Source organism: Salmo trutta, chromosome 14 (assembly GCF_901001165.1).
Source record: "Salmo trutta chromosome 14, fSalTru1.1, whole genome shotgun sequence".
In the NCBI taxonomy this organism is placed as follows: Eukaryota; Metazoa; Chordata; class Actinopteri; order Salmoniformes; family Salmonidae; genus Salmo; species Salmo trutta.
Window position 1 is genome coordinate 2,130,231 of NC_042970.1, and position 23,769 is coordinate 2,153,999.

At 44.8% G+C, this 23,769-nt stretch overlaps 1 protein-coding gene across 3 annotated transcripts in view; it reads right to left on the reverse strand.

The window, feature by feature from the left end:
* LOC115207228 (sarcolemmal membrane-associated protein) overlaps positions 1-21,182 on the reverse strand; it is a 103,497-nt gene extending 82,315 nt beyond the window's left edge. For 2 of the 3 annotated variants that reach the window (XM_029774203.1, XM_029774202.1), the window contains exons 1-2: positions 19,580-21,181; positions 5,747-5,894 (exon numbers count right to left, since the gene is read on the reverse strand). In XM_029774203.1, coding sequence (XP_029630063.1) covers positions 5,747-5,894; positions 19,580-19,777 — 346 coding nt within the window. In that variant the 5' untranslated portion in view covers positions 19,778-21,181. Of the gene's footprint in view, positions 1-5,746; positions 5,895-19,579 lie in introns of all 3 variants that reach the window. The other variant, XM_029774201.1, reaches the window with a different exon arrangement.
* Between the last annotated feature and the right edge of the window lie 2,587 nt (positions 21,183-23,769).

Sequence of the window (23,769 nt, forward strand, 5' to 3'; positions counted from 1 at the left end):
CAAATTAACTTTAACAAGGCACACCTGCTAATTGAAATGTATTCCAGGTGACTACCTCTTGAAGCTGGTTGAGAGAATGCCAAGAGTGTGCAAACTTGTCATCAGGGCAAATGGTGGCTACATAGAAGAATCTGAAATATAACTATTTTGTTGGTTACTGCACAATTCCATGTGTTCATTCAAAGTTGTGATGTCTTCACTGTTATTCTACAATGTAGAAAATACAAAAAAATAAAGAAAAACCCTGGAATGAGGTGTCCAAACTTTTGACTGGTTCTGTATATGTATAGTAGTGGCCAAAAGTTTTAAGAATGACACAAATATTAATTTTCAAAGTGTGCTGCCTCAGTTTGTATGATGGCAATTTGCATATACTCCAGAATGTTATGAAGAGTGATCAGATGAATTGAAATTAATTGCAAAGTCCCTCTTTGCCATGCAAATGAACTGAATCCCAAAAAACATTTCCACTGCATTTCAGCCCTGCCACAAAAGGACCAACTGACATCATGTCAGTGATTCTCTCGTTAACACAGCTGAGAGTGTTGACGAGGACAAGGCTGGACATCACTTTTGTCATGCTGATTGCGTTCAAATAACAGACTGGAAGCTTCAAAAGGAGTGTGGTGCTTGGAATCATGGTTAACAGAGGAAGAACAATAGTTACCTGCAAGGAAACACGTGTCGTCATCATTGCTTTGCACAAAAAGGGCTTCACAGGCAAGGATATTGCTGCCAGTAAGATTGCACCTAAATCAACCATTTATCAGATCATCAAGAACTTCAAGGAGAGATGTTCAATTGTTGTGAAGAAGGCTTCAGGGCGCCCAAGGAAGTCCAGCAAGCGCCAGGACCGTCTCCTAAATTTGATTCAGCTGCGGGATCGGGGCACCACCGGTACAGAGCTTGCTCAGGAATGGAAGCAGGCAGGTGTGAGTGCATCTGCACGCACAGTGAGGCGAAGACTTTTGGAGGATGGCATGGTGTCAAGAAGGGCAGCAAAGAAGCCACTTCTCTCCAGGAAAAACATCAGGGACAGACAGATATTCTGCAAAAGGTACAGGGATTGGACTGCTGAGGACTGGGGTTATTTTCTCTGATGAATCCCCTTTACGATTGTTTGGGGCATCCGGAAAAAAGCTTGTCCGGAGAAGACAAGGTGAGCGCTACCATCAGTCCTGTGGCATGCCAAAAGTAAAAGCATCCTGAGACCATTCATGTGTGGGGTTGCTTCTCAGCCAAGGGAGTGGGCCCACTCACAGTTTTGCCTAAGAACACAGCCATGAATAAAGAATGGTACCAACATCCTCCAAGAGCAACTTCTGCCAACCATCCAGGAACAGTTTGGTGACAAACAATGCCTTTTCCAGCATGATGGAGCACCTTGCCATAAGACAAAAGTGATAACTAAGTGGCTCGGGGAACCAAACATTGATATTTTGGGTCCATGGCCAGGAAACTCCCCAGACCTTAATCCCATTGACAACTTGTGGTCAATCCTCAAGAGGTGGGTGGACAAACAAAAACCCACAAACTCTGACAAACTCCAAGCATTGATTATACATTAATGGGCTGCCATCAGTCAGGATGTGGCCCAGAAGTTAATTGACAGCATGCCAGGGCGGATTGCAGAGGTCTTTAAAAAGAAGGATCAACACTGCAAATATTGACTCTTTGCATCAACTTCATGTAATTATCAATAAAAGCCTTTGACACTTATGAAATGCTTGTAATTATACTTCAGTATTCCATAGTAACATCTGACAAAAATATCTAAAGACACTGAAGCAGCAAACTTTGTGGAAATTAATATTTGTGTCATTCTCAACTATTGGCCACGACTGTACAGTATGTTTTCAAAATGAATTCTGCCTCCAACTCACATTGCAAAGTGGTGGGTAAATCACTGATAGCCTTCCTACTGTTGCCCATGCACTTGAACGGCAAATGGGAGGAGCGCTACCGGTCCAGACATCTAAACATTCTAGAGGGCTCCCGTTCCAGACATCTAAACATTCCAGTGGGCTCCCGGTCCAGACATCTAAACATTCTAGCGGGCTCGCAGTCCAGACATCTAAACATTCCAGCGGGCTCCCGGTCCAGACATCTAAACATTCCAGCGGGCTCCCGGTCCAGACATCTAAACATTGTAGCGGGCTCCCGGTCCAGACATCTAAACATTGTAGCGGGCTCCCGGTCCAGACATCTAAACATTCCAGCGGGCTCCCGGTCCAGACATCTAAACATTCCAGCGGGCTCCCGGTCCAGACATCTAAACATTCCAGCGGGCTCCCGGTCCAGACATCTAAACATTCCAGCGGGCTCCCGGTCCAGACATCTAAACATTCCAGCGGGCTCCCGGTCCAGACATCTAAACATTCTAGCGGGCTCCCGGTCCAGACATCTAAACATTCCAGCGGGCTCCCGGTCCAGACATCTAAACATTCCAGCGGGCTCCCGGTCCAGACATCTAAACATTCCAGCGGGCTCCCGGTCCAGACATCTAAACATTCCAGCGGGCTCCCGGTCCAGACATCTAAACATTCTAGCGGGCTCCCGGTCCAGACATCTAAACATTCCAGTGGGCTCCCGGTCCAGACATCTAAACATTCCAGTGGGCTCCCGGTCCAGACATCTAAACATTCCAGTGGGCTCCCGGTCCAGACATCTAAACATTCTAGTGGGCTCCCGGTCCAGACATCTAAACATTCTAGTGGGCTCCCGGTCCAGACATCTAAACATTGTAGTGGGCTCCCGGTCCAGACATCTAAACATTGTAGTGGGCTCACGGTCCAGACATCTAAACATTGTAGTGGGCTCCCGGTCCAGACATCTAAACATTGTAGTGGGCTCCCGGTCCAGACATCTAAACATTGTAGTGGGCTCCTGGTCCAGACATCTAAACATTCTAGCGGGCTCCCGGTCCAGACATCTAAACATTGTAGTGGGCTCCCAGTCCAGACATCTAAACATTGTAGTGGGCTCCCGGTCCAGACATCTAAAACATTGTAGTGGGCTCCCGATCCAGACATCTAAACATTGTAGCGGGCTCCTGGTCCAGACATCTAAACATTCCAGTGGGCTCCTGGTCCAGACATCTAAACATTGTAGTGGGCTCACCTCCAGACATGTCAGTTTAATGTGCAGAGCCTGGAAGCATCACGTTCCCCAGAGTCAGATAAATAGTTGATACCACTGGTATGTCTCAGTGTCCAGTGTGAAGGAAGTTAGAGGTAGTTTGAAGAGCCGATGCTAACTAGCATCAGCGCAATGACTGGAAGTCTATGGTTATCTGCTAGCACGCTAAACCTGAAGTATCCCTTTAAACAGTAAAAACACCTCATAGCTCAATTGGAAATTACCTTTAAAAACAACCCAAAGCCGACAAAGAGCGATCGGATTGAATCCTGTGTGGGACAAAAAAAAGCTGATAGCAAGTTCTACTACATCTCTGTTGGCATTCTTCTGCAGTGCAAACTAACCTCAAAACCCACCCAATAATGGCTCCTTTCTCTTGAATTGTACACTCGTTCACTACTTCCCATAAATCTAAAAGAATTGGATTGGTGGAGGAATAGACTGGGGAGTTTCCACCTTTTCTTACACCAGGCATTTCCTTTCGAATCAGTGAATGGAAGTGAACGAGTGCACACGTTGGGAAGAAGAACAGGTCATTTGGATGCAGCCCTTGTTTTGTAGGCACCCTATGTGTACCATTGAGATGGACGTACTTGCACTGTTGAAGGCTTTTAGACTACACACAAACTCCAGCACAGTAGGTGGCAGTATGCACCTTTTCAGTTTGGTTAGGAATAAGGCCCTGCCCATGCTGTCACAGGAGAAGCCATAATTAGGGGTCTCTTTCCAACTGTGTGTACCCATATACTACATAACCCACATACAAATCGGAAGTTTACATACAACCGTAGCCAAATACATTTAAAATCAGTTTTTCACAATTCCTGACATTTAATCCTATTTATTTTAAGGTTGTGAAATGTCAGAATAATAGTAGAGAATGATTTATTTCCGCTTATATTTCTTTCATCACATTCCCAGTGGGTCAGAAGTTTACATACAGTCAATTAGTATTTGGTAGCATTGCCTTTAAATTGGGTCAAACGTTTCGGGTAGCCTTCCACAAGCTTCCCACAATAAGTTGGGTGAATTTTGGCCCCTTCCTCCTGACCGAGCTGGTGTAACTGAGTCAGGTTTGTAGGCCTCCTTTCTCACACGTGCTTTTTCAGTTCTGCCTACACATTTTCTATAGGATTGAGGTAAGGGCTTTGTGATGGCCACTCCAATACCTTGACTTTGCTGTTCCTAAGCCATTTTGCCTAAACTTTGGAAGTATTTATTTAACCTTTATTTAACTAGGCAAGTCAGTTATTAAGAACAAATTCTTATTTTTAACGACGGCCTAGGAACAGTGGGTTAACTGCCTTGTTCAGGGGCATAATGACACATTTGTACCTTGTCAGCTCGGGGATTAGATCTTGCAACCTTTCGGTTACTAGTCCAATGCTCTAACCACTAGGCTACGCTGCCGCCCCCAAGTATGCTTGGGGTCATTGTCCAGTCGGAAGACCCATTTGTGACCAAGCTTCAACTTCCACATAATTTTCCATCCTCATGATGCAATCTATTTTGTGAAGTGTACCAGTCCCTCCTGTAGCAAAGCACCCCAACAACATGATGCTGCCACCCCCGTGCTTCACGGTTGGGATGGTGTTCTTCAGCTTGCAAGTCTCCCCCTTTTTTCTCCAAACATAACAATTACCATTACGGCCAAACAGCTCTATTTTGTTTCATCAGACCAGAGGACATTTCTACAAAAAGTATGATCTTTGTCCCCATGTGCAGTTGTAAACCGTAGTCTGGCTTTTTTAATGGCGGTTTTGGAGCAGTGGCTTCTTCCTTGCTGAGCAACCTTTCAGGTTATGTCGATATAGGTCTCGTTTTACTGTGGATATAGATACTTTTGTACCCGTTTCCTCCAGCATCTTCACAAGGACCCTTGCTGCTGTTCTGGGATTGATTTGAACTTTTCGCACCAAAGTACGTTCATCTTTAGGAGACAGAACGTGTCTCCTTCCTGAGCGGTATGGAGGCTGCGTGGTCCCATGGTGTTTATACTTGCGTACTATTGTTTGTACAGATGAACGCGGTACCTTCAGGCTTTTGGAAATTGCTCCCAAGGATGAACCAGACTTACGGAGGTCTACAATTTTCTTTCTGAGGTCTTGGCTGATTTCTTTTGATTTTCCCATGATGTCAAGCAAAGCGGCACTGAGTTCGAAGGTAGGCCTTGAAATGTATCTACAGGTACACCTCCAATTGACTCAAATGATGTCAATTAGCCTATCAGAAGCTTCTAAAGCCATGACATCATTTTCTGGAATTTTCCAAGCTGTTTAAAGGAACAGTCAACTTAGCGTATGTAAACTTCTGACCCACTGGAATTGTGATAGTGAATTATACGTGAAATAATCTGTCTGTAAACAATTGTTGGAAAAATTACTTGCGTCATGCACAAAGTAGATGTCCTTACCGACTTGCCAAAACTATAGTTTGTTAACAAGAAATTTGTGGAGAGTTGAAAAACGACTTTTAATGACTCCAACCTAAGTGTATGTTAACTTCCAACTTCGACTGTATACCAGACATCATCGTTGTGTGTGTGTGTGTGTGTGTGTGTGTGTGTGTGTGTGTGTGTGTGTGTGTGTGTGTGTGTGTGTGTGTGTACCTTTACGGGTGTTCTCTGTGACGTCCACACCGAACTGGATGAAGTCACCAGAGAGGACCTCACAGGGAGGACTCTCCTCGGACCCCCGGCTCAGACGCTGGCTGTTGATGAACGTCCCGTTACTACTCTTAGTGTCCTGCAGGTAGAACTGAAATACAGAGAGGAGGAATACACAGTTACAATACTATAGAACAAGTTACAATACTATAGTTTAGGGCTGGGAATTTCCAGGGACCTTATGATACGATATTATCACGATACTTTGGTGCCGATAGAATATGCATTGCGATTTTCACAATTCCATGTGCATTGCGATGTTCCAAACACATTGCTCACTATAGGTCTGCTGCAGAGGGATTAGAGAGCCATGAGAACACACATTTGGAAATATACTGAACCAAAATATAAAACGCAACATGCAAAAACCTTCAAAGAATTTACTGAGATACAGTTCATATGAAGAAATAAATTCATTAGGCCTTAATCTATAGATTTCACATGACGAGGCAGGGGCACATTCCCACCCACAGGGGAGCCAGGACCAGCCAATCAGAATTAGTTTATCCCAACAAAGGGGCTTTATTACAGACAGAAATACTCCTCAGCACCCACCCCCCTCAGACTTTAATTTTTTATTTCACCAGGTAGGCCAGTTGAGAACAAGTTCTCATTTACAACTGCGACCTGGCCAAGATAAAGCAAAGCAGTGCGACCCAACACAGAGTTACACAACAAACAAACGTACAGTCAATAACACAATAGTAAATCTGTATACAGTGTGTGTGCAAATGAAGTAAGGAGGTAAGGCAATAAATAGGCCATAGTGGCGAAGTAATTACAATTTAGCAATTGACACTGGAGTGATAGATGTGCAGATGACGATGTGCAGGTAGAAATGTGCAAAAGAGCAGAAAACAAAAACAAATATGGGGATGAGGTAGGTAGTCGGTTGGATGGATGGGCTATTTACAGATGGGCTGTGTACAGCTGCAGCGATCGGTAAGCTGCTCTGATAGCTGATGTTTAAAGTTAGAGACTTCAGTGATTTTTGCAGTTCGTTCCAGTCATTGGCAGCAGAGAACTGGAAGGAAAGGCGGCCAAACTAGGTGTTGGCTTTGGGGTTGACCAGTGAGATATACCTGCTGGAGCGCATGCGATCCCGCAGGTGAAGAAGCCGGTTGTGGAGGTCCTGGGATGGCGTGGTTACACGTGGTTTGCGGTTGTGAGGCCGGTTGGACATACTGCCAAATTCTCTAAAACGACGTTGGAGGCGGCTTGTGGTAGAGAAATTTAAATGCAATTCTCCGGCAACAGCTCTGGTGGATATTCCTGCAGTCAGCAAGCCAATTGCATTGTGTTGACAAAACCACACATTTTAGAGTGGCCTTTTTTCCCCGCAGCACAAGGTGCACATGTGTAATGACCATGCTGACAGGTGTGGCATATCTTGGCAAAGGAGAAATGCTTTGGGATGTAAACAAATGTGCACAAAATGAGAAAAGCTTTTTGTGCGTATGGAACATTTCAGAGAGAACTTTTATCTTTGCTCATGAAACATGGGACCAACACTTTACATGTTGTGTTTATATTTTTGTTCAGTATAGAATTACGGCTGATGTTCTGCGGTCAGGGAAGACAGGACGTTAGGGCTGATGTTCTGCAGTCAGGGAAGACAGGACGTTAGGGCTGATGTTCTGCAGTCAGGGAAGACAGGACGTTAGGGCTGATGTTCTGCAGTCAGGGAAGACAGGACGTTAGGGCTGATGTTCTGCAGTCAGGGAAGACAGGACGTTAGGGCTGATGTTCTGCAGTCAGGGAAGACAGGACGTTAGGGCTGATGTTCTGCAGTCAGGGAAGACAGGACGTTAGGGCTGATGTTCTGCAGTCAGGGAAGACAGGACGTTAGGGCTGATGTTCTGCAGTCAGGGAAGACAGGACGTTAGGGCTGATGTTCTGCAGTCAGGGAAGACAGGACGTTAGGGCTGATGTTCTGCAGTCAGGGAAGACAGGACGTTAGGGCTGATGTTCTGCAGTCAGGGAAGACAGGACGTTAGGGCTGATGTTCTGCAGTCAGGGAAGACAGGACGTTAGGGCTGATGTTCTGCAGTCAGGGAAGACAGGACGTTAGGGCTGATGTTCTGCAGTCAGGGAAGACAGGACGTTAGGGCTGATGTTCTGCAGTCAGGGAAGACAGGACGTTAGGGCTGATGTTCTGCAGTCAGGGAAGACAGGACGTTAGGGCTGATGTTCTGCAGTCAGGGAAGACAGGACGTTAGGGCTGATGTTCTGCAGTCAGGGAAGACAGGACGTTAGGGCTGATGTTCTGCGGTCAGGGAAGACAGGACGTTAGGGCTGATGTTCTGCGGTCAGGGAAGACAGGACGTTAGGGCTGATGTTCTGCGGTCAGGGAAGACAGGACGTTAGGGCTGATGTTCTGCGGTCGGGGAAGACAGGACGTTAGGGCTGATGTTCTGCTGTCGGGGAAGACAGGACATTAGGGCTGATGTTCTGCGGTCGGGGAAGACAGGACGTTAGGGCTGATGTTCTGCGGTCGGGGAAGACAGGACGTTAGGGCTGATGTTCTGCGGTCGGGGAAGACAGGACGTTACGGCTGATGTTCTGCGGTCGGGGAAGACAGGACGTTACGGCTGATGTTCTGCGGTCGGGGAAGACAGGACGTTACGGCTGATGTTCTGCGGTCGGGGAAGACAGGACGTTACGGCTGATGTTCTGGGGTCGGGGAAGACAGGACACCCGCTGCTTTATCAGCACGATCTGGTTTGTCCGTCAAGCAGCGAGGGGGATGTAGTGTATAAGTAGGAAGAGCAAGACTTGCATTGCAAGTAAGGGGTGTGTAATCTGTCTATATTCAACTCCAGACGCTGTCTGCTGCACCTATAACGCTGTTCAAACTAAGACGTTCAAAGAGGCCTGGTTAATAGCAACAGGAAGCACATAGCACATCGACACTTAGCTTATAAAACAGCCATTTAGTCCTCCAGGGATTTGAGGGAGAGAACCGGTTACAGCAGCACTGAAATCAGTTAGGAAAACTTACTAGTTCATGATGAACTGTAGGCCTACTGATATGGAGTGGGTGGAGGACAGAAACTGGTTTGGTAAACATCCAGAGAAAACCACACATTATCTGTCTGCCAAAGTTTTTGTCACATTGAACTCCTGATACATGACCTAGTGCAACTGAAGCCCAGGGCTTCTTAGGTAGGCTGGTCTGTGCCAACTGTGCTATACTGTACCCAGTCCAGGACTCACTGATCTGATGGGTTTCTCAGTTGAACAGGAAGTCCGGTGAGATGAACCAATACCAGCCCTGTGAAAGTAACCTACTAGCATTACTGCCTGACAAAAACAGACGACCTTTTCATCAAGGAAACGTGCCAATTCTACTACAGAACTGGATTGATGTGCATGTGGGTACATGAGAAAGGCCTTGGGGGAGGTATGTAATGCATGTCGGGTGGGGTGTCGCCTTGAGGCAGCTGGGGGGGGGGGGGGTTGTTGTTAATGCAAGACACAAAACAGTCTTTTTAATCGAGGCTCATTAACTTCCTTACTTTTGACCAGAGCCCTATGGAACCCTACTCCCTACATAATGCACTACTTTTGATCAGAGCCCTATGGCATCCTATTCCCTACATAGTGCACTACTTTTGACCAGAGCCCTATGGGGAATAGAGTGCCATTTGGGAAGCACGCTAAAACCTCCCCTGAATGCCCAACATTATTTATTATTTAGGAGGGCAGAGTTTGGCAAACAGGAAGCTGGTGACTGATGTGGTACCCTCCTCAACGCCATCGGATGTATCCCGGAACATATTCCAGTCTGCACAAGCAAAACAGTCCTGTACAGTGGCTTGCAAAAGTATTCACCCCCCCCCCTTCACATTTTTACTATTTTGCTGCATTACAACCTGGAATAATTTTTTTTTTTTTTTTTGTATCATTTGATTTACACAACATGCCTACCACTTTGAAGATGCAAAATATATTTTATTGTGAAACAAGAAATAAGACAAAAAAACTGAAAACTTGAGCGTGCATAACTATTCACCCCCCCCAAAGTCAATACTTTGTAGAGCCACCTTTTGCAGCAATTACAGCTGCAAGTCTCTTGGGGTATGTCTCTATAAGCTTGGCACATCTAGCCACTGGGACATTTTTACACATTCTTCAAGGCAAAACTGTTCCAGCTCCTTCAAGTTGGATGGGTTCTGCTGGTGTACAGCAAACTTCAAGTCATACCACAGATTCTCAATTGGATTGAGGTCTGGGCTTTGACAAGGCCATTCCAAGACATTTAAATGTTTCCCCTTAAACCACTTGAGTGTTGCTTAAGTAGTATGCTTAGGGTCATTGTCCTGCTGGAAGGTGAACCTCCGTCCCAGTCTCAAATCTCTGGAAGACTGAAACAGGTTTCCCTCAAGAATTTCTCTGTTTTTAGTGCCATCCATCATTCTTTCAATTCTGACCAGTTTCCCAGTCCCTGCTGATGAAAAACATCCCCACAGCATGATGCTGCCACCACCATGCTTCACTGTGGGGATGGATGTTCTCGGGGTGATGAGAGGTGTTGGGTTTGCCCCAGACATAGCGTTTTCCATGATGGCCAAAAAGCTGAATTTTAGTCTCGTCTGACCAGAGCACCTTCTTCCATATGTTTGGGGAGTCTGCCACATGCCTTTTGGTGAACACAAAACATGTATGCTTATTTTTTTTTCTTTGAGCATTGCCTTTTTTCTGGCCCCTCTTCCGTAAAGCCCAGCTCTGTGGAGTGTACGGCTTAAAGCAGTCCTATGGACAGATACTTCAATCTCCGCTATGGAGCTTAGCAGCTCCTTCAGGGTTATCTTTGGTCTATTTGTTGCTTCTCTGATTAATGCCCTCCTTGCCTGATCTGTGAGTTATGGTGGCCGGTCCTCTCTTGGCAGGTTTGTTGTGGTGCCATATTCTTTCCATTTTTTAATAATGGATTTAATGGTGCTCTGTGGGATGTTCAAAGTTTCTGATATTTTTAATAACCCAACCCTGATTTGTACTTCTACACAACTTTGTCCTTGAACTGTTTGGAGAGCTCCTTGGTACCGCTTGCTTGGTGGTGCCCCTTGCTTAGTGGTGTTTCAGACTCTGGGGCCTTTCAGAACAGGTGTATATATACACTGAGATCATGTAACAGATCATGTGACACTTAGTTAAATAAAGTCCACCTGTGTGCAATCTAATTATGTGACTTCTGAAGGTAATTGGTTGCACCAGATCTTATTTAGAGGATGAATACATATGAACGCACCACTTCTGTTTTTTATATTTAGATTATTTTTTTTTAAACAAGTTCTTTTTTTCATTTCATTTCACCAATTAGGACTATTTTTTGTATGTCCATTACATGAAATCCCCAAAAAATCAATTTCAATTGCAGGTTGTAGGAAAAACGCCAAGGGGGATGAATACTTTAGCAAGGCACTGTAGCTTAGCAGCCGCTTCATCAGACCACTTCCGTATTGAGTGCTTGAGTGGTACTTCCTGTGTGAGTTTTCCCTTGTAAGGAGGTATCAGGAAGACAGATTTATGGTCAGATTTGCCAAACGTTGGGCAAGGGAGAGCTTTGTATGCATTTCTGTGTGTGGAGTGAAGGTGATTTAGAGTTGTGACCTGGTAGAAATGAGGTAAAATAGATTTGTTTCCCTACATGAAAGACCCCGGACACTAGGAGACTCTGGGTGAGCATTCTCTTGTTTGCTTATGGTCCTATATAGCTCGTTGAGGGCGGTCTTAGTGCCAGCATCGGTTTGTGGTGGTAAATAGACAGCTACGAAAAATATAGATAAACTCATGGTAAATATATTGAACAAATATATAAAAACGTAACATGTAAAAATGTCAATTATTTTACTGAGTTACAGCTCACATAAGGAAATTAATCAATTTAAATAAATGAATGAATTAGGCCCTAATTGATGGATTTCACATTACTGGGCAGGGAGACAGCCATGGATGACTAATCAGAATATGAATTTGATATGTAGCACTTCCCAGGTGGATGGATTATCTTGGCAAAGGAGAATTGCTCACTAGCAGGGACGTGAACAAATTTGCGCACAAAATTTGTGAGAAATAAGCTTTTTGTGCATATGGAACATTTCTGGGATGTTATATTTCAGCTCATGAAACATGGGACCAACACTTTCAAGTTGGTCAGATTGGCCTTCCCTGTGGCTCAGTTGGTAGAGCATGGTGTTTGCAACGCCAGCATGGTGTGTGCAATGCCAGGGTTGTGGGTTCGATTCCCACGGGGGGCCAGTACAAAAAAGAAAATGAAATGTATGTATTCACTACTGTAAATCGCTCTTGATAAGAGTTTGTTAAATGACTAAAATGTAAAAAAAAAAAAAAGTAATGTAAGTTGCGTTTATATTTTTGTTTAGTATGGTCTACAGATTATCATGAGGTATTCTAACTCAGGCGAACTCATCGAGACCGCCTTAACATTAGAGATTGTGCACCAGCTGTTGTTAACACCCCTTGCCCTAACCTTGCCCGACGCTGCTGTACGGTCTTGAAGATGCATTGAAAAACCAGCTAGCTGAATATTATCTATTTCCTTGTTCAGCCACGACTCAGAGAAACATAGGATATTGCAGTTCTTCAGGTCCCGTTGATAAGAGTCTTGAACGGAGCTCATCCAGTTTGTTCTCCAGTGATCATACGTTCGCCAATAGAATGGAGGGTGGATTCTTTACTCACCAACAGTTGACAGCCACGTGCCCAAGAATACCAAGGTAACCTGTCTAAATCACCATCACCCCATAGCACTCACATCTGTGGCCATGAAATGCTATAAAAGGCTGGTCATGGCTCACATCAACACCATCATCCCAGACCAATCCAATTTACATACTGCCCCAAAAGATCCACAGATGACGCATCTCTATTGCACTCCACGCTGCCCTTTCCCACCTGGACAAAAGGAACACCTACGTGAGAATGCTGTTCATTGACTACAGCTCAGCGTTCAACACCACAGGTCCCTCCAAGCGCATCACTAAGTCAAGGACCCTGGGACTAAACACCTCCCTCTGCAACTGGATCCTGGACTTCCTGACGGACCACCCCCAGGTGGTGAGGGTATGTGAGGGTAGGTGACAACACATCTGCCACTCAACACGAGGGCCCCACAGGGGAGCGTGCTTAGTCCCCTCCTGTACTCCGTTCACTCACGACTGCACGGCCGCGCACGATTCCAACACCATCATTAAGTTTGCAGACAACACAACGGTGGTAGGCCTCATCACCAACAACAAGACAGTCTCTATAGGAAGGAGGTCAGAGGCTTGGCAGTGTAGTCTTGCTCCCTCAACGTCAGCAAGGCAAAAGAGCAGATCTTGGACTACACGAAACGGAGGACTGAGCACGCCCCAGTCACATTGACAGGGCTGTAGTGGAGCAGGTTGAGAGCTCCTCGGTGTCCAAATCACTAAGGATCCATTACACCAACACAGTCGTGAACAAAAAACACCTCTTCCACTCAGGAGGCTGAAAAGATTTGACTGGGCTCTCAGACCTCAAAGTTATACAGCTGCACCATTGAGAGCATCTTGATTGGCTGCATCACCACTTGGTATGGCAACTGTTTGGCATCCGACCGCAAGGCGCTACAGAGGGTAGCGCGTACGGACCAGTAAATTGCTAGGGCCGAGCGCCCTGTCATCCAGGACCTCTATACCAGGCGGTGTCAGAGGGAGGCCCTAAAAAATGTCAAAGACTTGCTGCCAAGTCATAGAGTGTTCTCTCTGCTACCACACGGCAAGTGGTAGCGATGCACCAAATCTAGAAATAACAGGATCCTGAACAACTACTAACCCCAAGCCATAAAACTGCTAAATAGTTATCCGGACTATTTGCATTGACCCTTTTTGCACTAACTTTGACTCATCACATACACTGCTGCTACTGTTATTTATCCATCCTGTTGACTAGCCACTTTATTCATAGGTATATGTACAGTTGAAGTCCGAAGTTCACAAACATATAGGTTGGAGTCATTAAAACTTGTTTTTCAACCACTCCACAAATTTCTTGTTAACAAACTATAGTTTTGGCAAGTCGGTTAGGACATCTACTTTGTGCATAACACAAGTCATTTTTCCAACAATTGCTTAAAGACAGATTATTTCACTTATAGTTCACTGTATCACAATTCCAGTGGGTCAGAAGTTTACATACACTAAGTTGCCTGTGCATTTAAACAGCTTGGAAAACTCCAGAAAATGATGTCATGGCTTTAGAGGCTAATTGACATAATTTGAGTCAATTGGAAGAGTACCTGTGGATGCATTTCAAGGCCTACCTCGAAACTCAGTGCATCTTTGCTTGACATCATGGGAAAATCAAAAGAAATCAGCCAAGACCTCAGAGAAAAAAAAAATTGTAGACCTCCACAAGTCTGGTTCCTCCTTGAGAGCAATTTCCAAATGCCTGAAGGTACCACGTTCATCTGTACAAACAATAGTACACAAGTATAAACACCATGGGACCATGCAGCCTCCATACCACTCAGGAAGGAGAAGCATTCTGTCTCCTAGAGATGAACCGTACTTTGGTGCGAAAAGTGCAAATCAATCAAGTCCTATATCGACATAACCTGAAAGGTCGCTCAGCAAGGAAGAAGCCACTGCTCCAAAACCACCATAAAAAAGCCAGACTACGGTTTGCAACTGCACATGGGGACAAAGATTGTACTTTTTGGAGCAATGTACTTTTTGGAGTCTGATGAAACAAAAATAGAACTGTTTGGCCATAATTACCATTGTTATGTTTGGAGGAAAAAGGTGGAGGCTTGCAAGCCGAAGAACACCATCCCAACCGTGAAGCACGGGGGTGGCAGCATCATGCTGTGGGGGTGCTTTGCTGCAGGAGGGACTGGTGTACTTCACAAAATTTATGGCATCATGAGGTACAAAAATGATGTGGATATATTGAAGCAACATCTCAAGACATCAGTCAGGAAGTTAAAGCTTGGTCGCAAATGGGTCTTCGAAATGGACAATGACCCCAAGCATACTTCAAAAGTTGTGGCAAAATGGCTTAAGGACAACAAAGTCAAGGTATTGGAGTGGCCATCACAAAGCCCTGACCTCAAACCTATAGAAAATGTGTGGGCAGAACTGAAAAAGCGTGTGCAAGCAAGGAGGCCTACAAACCCGACTCAGTTACACCAGCTCTGTCAGGAGGAATGGGCCAAAATTCACCCAATTTATGGTGGGAAGCTTGTGGAAGGCTACCCGAAAGGTTTGACGCAAGTTAAACAATTTAAAGGCAATGCTACCAAATACTAATTGACTGTATGTAAACTTCTGACCCACTGGGAATGTGATGAAAGAAATAAAAGGTGAAAAAAAAGAAAAATCCCTCAACTATTATTCTGACATTTCACATTCTTAAAACAAAGTGGTGATCCTAACTGACCTAAAAACAGGGAATTTTTACTAGGATTAAATGTCAGGAATTGTGAAAAACTGAGTTTAAAATGTATTTGGCTGAGGTGTATGTAAACTTCCCACTTCAACTGTACATACAGCATCTACCTCAATTACCTCATACCCCTACAAACACTCAGTACTGTTACCCTGTGTATATAGCCATGTCATTACCTCATACCCCTGCACATCTACTCAGTACTGTTACCCTGTGTATATAGCCATGTTATTACCTCATACCCCTACACATCTACTCAGTACTGTTACCCTGTGTATATAGCCATGTTATTACCTCATACCCCTACACATTGACTCAGTACTGGTACCCTGTATATAGCCATGTTATTACCTCGTACCCCTGCACATTGACTCAGTACTGGTACCCTGTATATAGCCATGTTATTATGTCATACCCCTGCACATTGACTCAGTACTGACTCAGTACTGGTACCCTGTATATAGCCATGTTATTACCTCGTACCCCTGCACATCCACCCAGTACTGGTACCCTGTATATAGCCATGTTATTATGTCATACCCCTGCACATTGACTCAGTACTGACTCAGTACTGGTACCCTGTATATAGCAATGTTATTACCTCGTACCCCTGCACATTGACTCAGTACTGGTACCCTGTATATAGCCATGTTATGACGTCGTACCACTGCACATTGACTCAGTACTGACTCAGTACTGGTACCCTGTATATAGCAATGTTATTACCTCGTACCCCTGCACATTGACTCAGTACTGACTCAGTACTGGTAACCTGTATTTAGCCATGTTATGACGTTGTACCCCTGCACATTGACTCAGTACCGACTCAGTACCGACTCAGTACTGGTACCCTGTATATAGCCATGTTATTACGTCATACCCCTGCACATTGACTCAGTACTGGTACCCTGTATATAGCCATGTTATTACGTCATACCCCTGCACATTGACTCAGTACTGGTACCCTGTATATAGCCATGTTATGATGTCGTACCCACCCCTGCACATTGACTCAGTACTGGTCCCCTGTATATAGCCATGTTATTACCTCGTACCCCTGCACATTGACTCAGTACTGGTACCCTGTATATAGCCATGTTATTAGTGTGTATTTGTAACATTGTTGGGACCTGTCAGTAAGGATTTCACTGTAAGCCAGACTATTGTTTACGAAGCATATGACAAATAACATTTGATTTGAGACAGACAAGTAGACACAAAAAGCACTGTCCCTATAACCCTATACAAAACAGAACTTGGACCAATGGTTTCATATTCCATCTCAGTACAGTTGCCATAGCTGGCTGTCATTGTGTGTCAACAGCTATGATCCATTATTTCTCGTAAAGTGGCAGACTGACCGATTCCATGGAGTTACCTGCGGCTGATTACAAGCCTGTTCAACATGCCTGTCTGGCAGTGAGTGTTCAGGCAGGAGAGAGAGAAAGAGAGAGAGAGCAGTCTGCAGCACCCGGCCTCACCCTACTAGAATCTGAAGTCAAATGTCTGTTTGCTGATGATCTGGTGCTTCTGTCCCCGACCAAGGAGGGCCTACAGCAGCACCTAGATCTTCTGCACAGATTCTGTCAGACCTGGGCCCTGACAGTAAATCTCAGTAAGACCAAAATAATGGTGTTCCAAAAAAGGTCCAGTTACCAGGACCACAAATACAAATTCCATCTAGACATCGTTGCCCTAGAGCACACAAAAACACGATACATACCTTGGCCTAAACATCAGAGCCACAGGTAACTTCCACAAAGCTGTGAACCAACTGAGAAACAAGGCAAGAAGGGCATTCTACCTCAATCAAAAGGAACATACAATTTGACATACCAATTAGGGATCTGGCTAAAAATACATGAATCAGTTATAGAAGCCATTGCCCTTTATGGTTGAGGCCTGGGGTCACCAACCAAGAATTCACAAAAAGGAACAAACAGCAAGTTGAGAATTCTGCAAATATCCTGTGTACAACATAAAACACCAAATAATGCATGCTGAGCAGAATTAGGCCGATAACCGCTAATTATCAACATCCAGAAAAGAGCAGTTCAATTCTACAACCACCTAAAAGGAAGCGATTCCCAAACCTTCCATAACAAAGCCATCATCTACAGAGAGATGAACCTGGAGAAGGGTCCCCTAAGCAAGCAGGTCCTACAGAGCCCCAGGACGGCAACACAATTAGACACAACCAAATCATGAGAAAACAAAAAGATAATTACTTCCAATGTGTCAAATAATTAACAAAAAAAAAACAGAGCAAACTAGAATGCTATTTGGCCCTAAACAGAGAGTACACAGTGGCAGAATACCTGACCACTGTGACTGACCCAAACTTAAGGAAATCTTTGACTATGTATAGACTCAGTGACCACAGCCTTGCTATTGAGAAAGACTGTCATAGGCAGACCTGACGGGGAGGAAGAGGTGAGGAGGGAGAGGAAGGGGTGAGGGGTGAAATTGAGGGAGACCACCATTTATTTAACCTTTATTTAACTAGGCAAGTCAGTTAATTAAGAACAAATTCTCCACATCCTGTGGGGTACTGCATTAGCATCGAATAGCCCCCGCGATATGAAACTTTTCAGGGAAGTCAGGAACCAAAATACACAGGCAGTTAGAAAAGCAAAGGCTAGATTTTTCAATCAGAAATATGCATCCTGCAGCACAAAAGCCAAAAAGTTCTGGAACACTAAAGTCCATGGAGAATAAGAGCACCTCCTCCCAGCTGCCCACTGCACTGAGGCTAGGAAACACTGTTACCACCAATAAATCCACAATAATAGAGAATTTCAATAAGCATTTTTCTACAGCTGGCCATGCCTTCCACCTGGCTACATCCCTACCCCAGTCAACAGCCCTGCACCCCCCACATCAACTTACCCAAACCTCTCCCATTTCTCCTTCACCCAAATTCAGATAGCTGATGTTCTGAAAGAGTTGCTAAATCTGGACCCCTACAAATCAGCAGGGCTAGACAATCTATGCTATTCAATCGATCGCTGCCCGCACCTGCCCGCCCGTCCAGCATCACTACTCTGGACGGTTCTGACTTAGAATATGTGGACAACTACAAATACCTAGGTGTCTGGTTAGACTGTAAACTCTCCTTCCAGACTCACATTAAGCATTTATAATCCAAAATTAAATCTAGAATCAGCTTCCTATTTCGCAACAAAGCATCCTTCACTCATGCTGCCAAACATACCCTCGTAAAACAGACCATCCTACCGATCCTTGACTTCGGCGATGTCATTTACAAAATAGCTTCCAACACCCTACTCAGCAAATTGGATGCAGTCTATCACAGTGCCATCCGTTTTGTCACCAAAGCCCCAATACTACCCACCGCTGCGACCTGTATGCTCTCGTTGGCTGGCCCTCGCTACATATTCGTTGACAAACCCACTGGCTCCAGGTCGTCTATAAGTCTCTGCTAGGTAAAGCCCCGCCTTATCTCAGTTCACTGGTCACCATAGCAACACCCACCCGTAGCACGCGCTCCAGCAGGTATATTTCACTGCTCACCCCCAAAGCCTATTCCTCATTTGGCTGCCTTTCCTTCCAGTTCTCTGCTGCCAATGCCTGGAACGAATTTCAAAAATCACTGAAGCTGGAGACTCATATCTCCCTCTCTAACTTTAAGCATCAGCTGTCAGAGCAGCTCACAGATCATTGCACCTGCACATAGATCATCTGTAAATAGCCCATCCAATCTACCTCATCCCCATATTGTTTTTTTTTGTTTTTTTTGCACCTTTGCACCCCAGTATCTCTACTTGCACATTTATATCACTCCAGTGTTTAATAGCTACATTGTAATTACTTCTCCACTACGGCCTATTTATTGCCTTACCTCCCTAATCTTACCTCATTTGCACATACTGTGTATAGACTTTTTCTATTGTGTTATTGACTGTACGTTTGTTTATTCCATGTGTAACTGTTGTTGTCTGTGTCGCACTGCTTTGCTTTATCTTGGCAAGGTCTCAGTTGTAAATGAGAACTTGTTCTCAACTGGCTAACCTGGTGAAATAAAGGTGAAATTAAAAAAATTTAAAAAAGTACAATGACCATGCAAGGTAAAAGCTGTACCATGCAAGGTAAAAGCTGTACCATGCTAGGTAAAAGCTGTACCATGCAAGGTAAAAGCTGTACCATGCAAGGTAAAAGCTGTACCATGCTAGGTAAAAGCTGTACCATGCAAGGTAAAAGCTGTACCATGCAAGGTAAAAGCTGTACCATGCAAGGTAAAAGCTGTACCATGCTAGGTAAAAGCTGTACCATGCAAGGTAAAAGCCAGTAGTTAGCCGACTGGTTGAGAGTCAGACTCACCTTGCCAGTCTTGTGATCAAACCAGACCAGGGCATGGTTCCGTGACAGAACCTTGCAGTCGAACGTCGCGTTGTTCTGAGCGGGTCGGCATCGCGCCACAGAGCGTCCGATCTTGACTGGCTCGTCCAGGTAGACATGACGTTCCTGAAAAGGGTGTGAATTCGGACGGCAGGAGAAGATGGCCAGCGCTGAAGGCATTGATGATGGCTTGGGAGTGTTACTCCAATCAGCGACGAAAGACAAGGTTTCTTGATCCAGATTGACTAACTTCAGTCTTCACTCCTCGGCTGTTGTGTTAAACCATGTAACCTGGCTATTCGCTGTCTGGCTCTTCTTTTTTAACTTAGGTACTGCTAGCTAGCCATTTATTTGGACGTTTTTTATTCTTTTGATTCAAAGAGACACGTAAAACCTCCTGTATTAATGTAAAAATTACAAAATAAACATATATTTATGGTCTCTTTCTACAGAGCTACATTACGTCCAGTGAATGACTCAATACGACTAAGTACAGGCCACAATACAGTACAGCCAAAACCATTTGACGATAGCAACAGTAGTAATCTAGAAAATATTTTCCCACGTCCATCAACATGTATAGCGAGAGAAGCTATATTATGCCGCGCAAGTTAGCGGCAGGCAGCTAATCTTTAGCCCATCGGATAAATCCAGATAGCTATATTACACAATCTGACCATTGCGCGGTTTCCTATCACTGTGCCTGCTGATGATACCGCTAGCCATTGAAACACACCCGCTGACAATTTGACCGTGGTTTAATATGTCATCAATAAGTGTTTTTTTCCCCATAGAGGCCGAGTTAACATTAAGTTGTTTATCATACTCACTATGGACGGGTGCTAAAGAGAGTGTGTATCTGAGGTTGTTTGCTAGCTAAATGTCTAACTAGCTAATGCAACCTCTAGCCACTCCCAACTTAGGAAGGCTAACAGGCTAATATTTACTTTCAGGGCCCCAAACAGCAACAAATCCTTCTAATCGTGAAGCATAATGTTCCAAACAGGTTCAAAGACACGCCTTAAAACGACTATTGTAGAGGTAAGTAGAGCTGGACAGGCCTTGTGCAATAACACTGTTATAAAAACTAGCTAGCTATATGGCTAGTTATGCTAACGCGCTAACAACTTGTCATTTAGCTGGAATAGTAGTCGGGCCTCTTCGGGTGAAAAGTCGTGATCAACTAGCTCTGGAACGGCTCTATGGTGCTACTTCAGGTAAACTTGTGTTATTTTTTGACAAGCAACTCAAAACATGTAGATAATAAACTGTCCTCATTGTAAAAAGTTCGTTAGCCGAGTCGGAAAGAGTTTACATAGGAAGACTAGGTAGTTAGCTGACTGACAGCAGACTTCGGAAAAGGGAGACAAGTTTAGCTACACTCTCTCATCACCTGTCCAGTAATCTTCTGAAGAGTCCAACAAACAAAACAAAAAAAGTTTGAATTAAAGCTTTCTTCAGTTGAACTGAACATTTCTAACAAGTTGCCGTCCTCCGTAAGTATCCGCCGCCATACTCATAACAATATACACAAAACCGAACCGGACAGCGCAACCGCCATTAGCGCACGCGACATGCCCATAACGTAATTGGAGGCGGGAACTTGACAAACAGATTGACAGACTGGGATCCAATCAAAATAGACATTAATGACGCGCTAAAGTGCATACATCCGGTTTTCCGTTGTCACTAGTTACCACAAGCACAAAGTCAGACTTTGCTAAATATTTTTATTTTTTTTTTAAATGTATGAGATAAAAAAAAAAAATGTTGGTCTTAATTTAATGTTAGGGTAAGATGAAGTCAGCACGGAATGTTGAGCCCCTGCTTAAATTTGAATTTACAAGAATATTCTAATCTTTCATTATCTGAATGTAGGTAACATTAACGAGTTGATGTGGTGATGTCACCGCGTTAACGCGACAAAACAGAAGAAAGAACAAAGATCAGCGAGAAAACGGAGAAACTGCACTGTCGATGCAATGGCGTGCACCGAATCGGGTTTACAATTTGCAGGGGGACAACATGAGTTGAATGAATCCTCACCCGCTCTATCATAAGTGAAGAGATAGGCACAGCAATCAAGGGTGAACGTAAGGTGGTATGGTCCGGTGGTAAGGTGGTATGGTCCGGTGGTAAGGTGGAATGGTCCGGTGGTAAGGTCCGGTGGTAAGGTGGTATGGTCCGGTGGTAAGGTGATATGGTCCGGTGGTAAGGTGGTATGGTCCGGTGGTAAGGTGGAATGGTCCGGTGGTAAGGTCCGGTGGTAAGGTGGTATGGTCCAGTGGTAAGGTGGTATGGTCCAGTGGTAAGGTGGTATGGTCCAGTGGTAAGGTGGTATGGTCCAGTGGTAAGGTGGTATGGTCCGGTGGTATGGTCCGGTGGTAAGGTGGTATGGTCCGGTGGTAAGGTGGAATGGTCCGGTGGTAAGGTCCGGTGGTAAGGTGGTATGGTCCAGTGGTAAGGTGGTATGGTCCGGTGGTAAGGTGGTATGGTCCAGTGGTAAGGTGGTATGGTCCGGTGGTAAGGTGGTATGGTCCAGTGGTAAGGTCCGGTGGTAAGGTGGTATGGTCCAGTGGTAAGGTGGTATGGTCCGGTGGTAAGGTGGTATGGTCCGGTGGTAAGGTGGTATGGTCCGGTGGTAAGGTCCGGTGGTAAGGTGGTATGGTCCGGTGGAAGGTGGTATGGTCCAGTGGTAAGGTGGTATGGTCCGGTGGTAAGGTGGTATGGTCCGGTGGTATGGTCCGGTGGTAAGGTGGTATGGTCCGGTGGTAAGGTCCGGTGGTAAGGTGGTATGGTCCAGTGGTAAGGTGGTATGGTCCAGTGGTAAGGTGGTATGGTCCGGTGGTAAGGTGGTATGGTCCGGTGGAAGGTGGTATGGTCCAGTGGTAAGGTGGTATGGTCCGGTGGTAAGGTGGTATGGTCCAGTGGTAAGGTGGTCCGGTGGTATGGTACGGTGGTAAGGTGGTATGGTCCAGTGGTAAGGTGGTATGGTCCGGTGGTATGGTCCGGTGGTAAGGTGGTATGGTCCGGTGGTAAGGTGGTATGGTCCGGTGGTAAGGTGGTATGGTCCGGGGTTGTACCGAAAAGCCCCCCCTTCGTGTGAACGCGCTGCGACTTGCTTGCTAGTTGAGATTTCTGATCACGTCAGGCTGCGTTTCATTTTATATTTTACGTCGGTTTGATCGCAGGGGGAGGCACTAGTAATGTCTGCAGTTTTCGGTTTGGCCATTTGTTTCAAGTGTATTAGTCTATAAATAAATATCTTTGCCAAAATTCGTCATCTCTCCCATGTCTTATTCGACTAGTAGTTGTTCTGAAATGTTTATTGCTTGCCTACATTTCACTCCCTCCTCTATGTTTAATATAACACACATTCATGAATTATTCATTTCGGTTGCCTATCCTGATGTGAAGTTTGTTCTATAGAAAGTATTTGACTCTGATGTGTGCCACAGAAAGTATTTGTCTCTAGCCACAAAATTAAGGAAATTAGAATGGTAGGGTAGGATTTCGGCAGGGCTATTTTATTCCCTACCGAAATCCCCCCCTTCTATCTTGGGACTGCAAGGCCTGGCACACTTCTGAACCATGTTGGTAGCTCATGTTGACCAGTAGTCTTTGCCACAGAAAGTATTTGACTCTAACCACAAAATTAAGGAAATTAGAAGGGGGGGGGTTGATTTCGGCAAGGGGGGAACTTTTCGGCACAACACCTGTTCCGCATCCCAGTAAAATAAATAGTGGGGGTACGCCGTACTGGTAAAACAATGAATACAACATGCCTAAAAAACTCTAGGCTATTGCAGAAGAAATTACATCTGCTTTCACGCCTGACAGCAATAGACAACAAGCTCCAACCAAGTCTGGAAACCACTCCGATATCAGTCGTGGAGTGTAATGAGAATATAGCCATAGTCGATAAAGCCATGTCTAAAGTGGATGACAGGGTGTCTGAATCTGAAGAATCCCATGCTTTTCTCAGAAGAAAACGCCAAACTTCGCGACAATTTTTACATTTTAGTCATCTAGCAAGCTTGACGTTTTGGAAATGCACAGTCATAAATGTAATCTTCGTGTCATAGGACTTGATAATAACATCGAACAAGGAAATCCGATATGACAGGTTTTCTCACAGAACTTATCCAGGCTGAGGAGCTTCCCGGTGAACC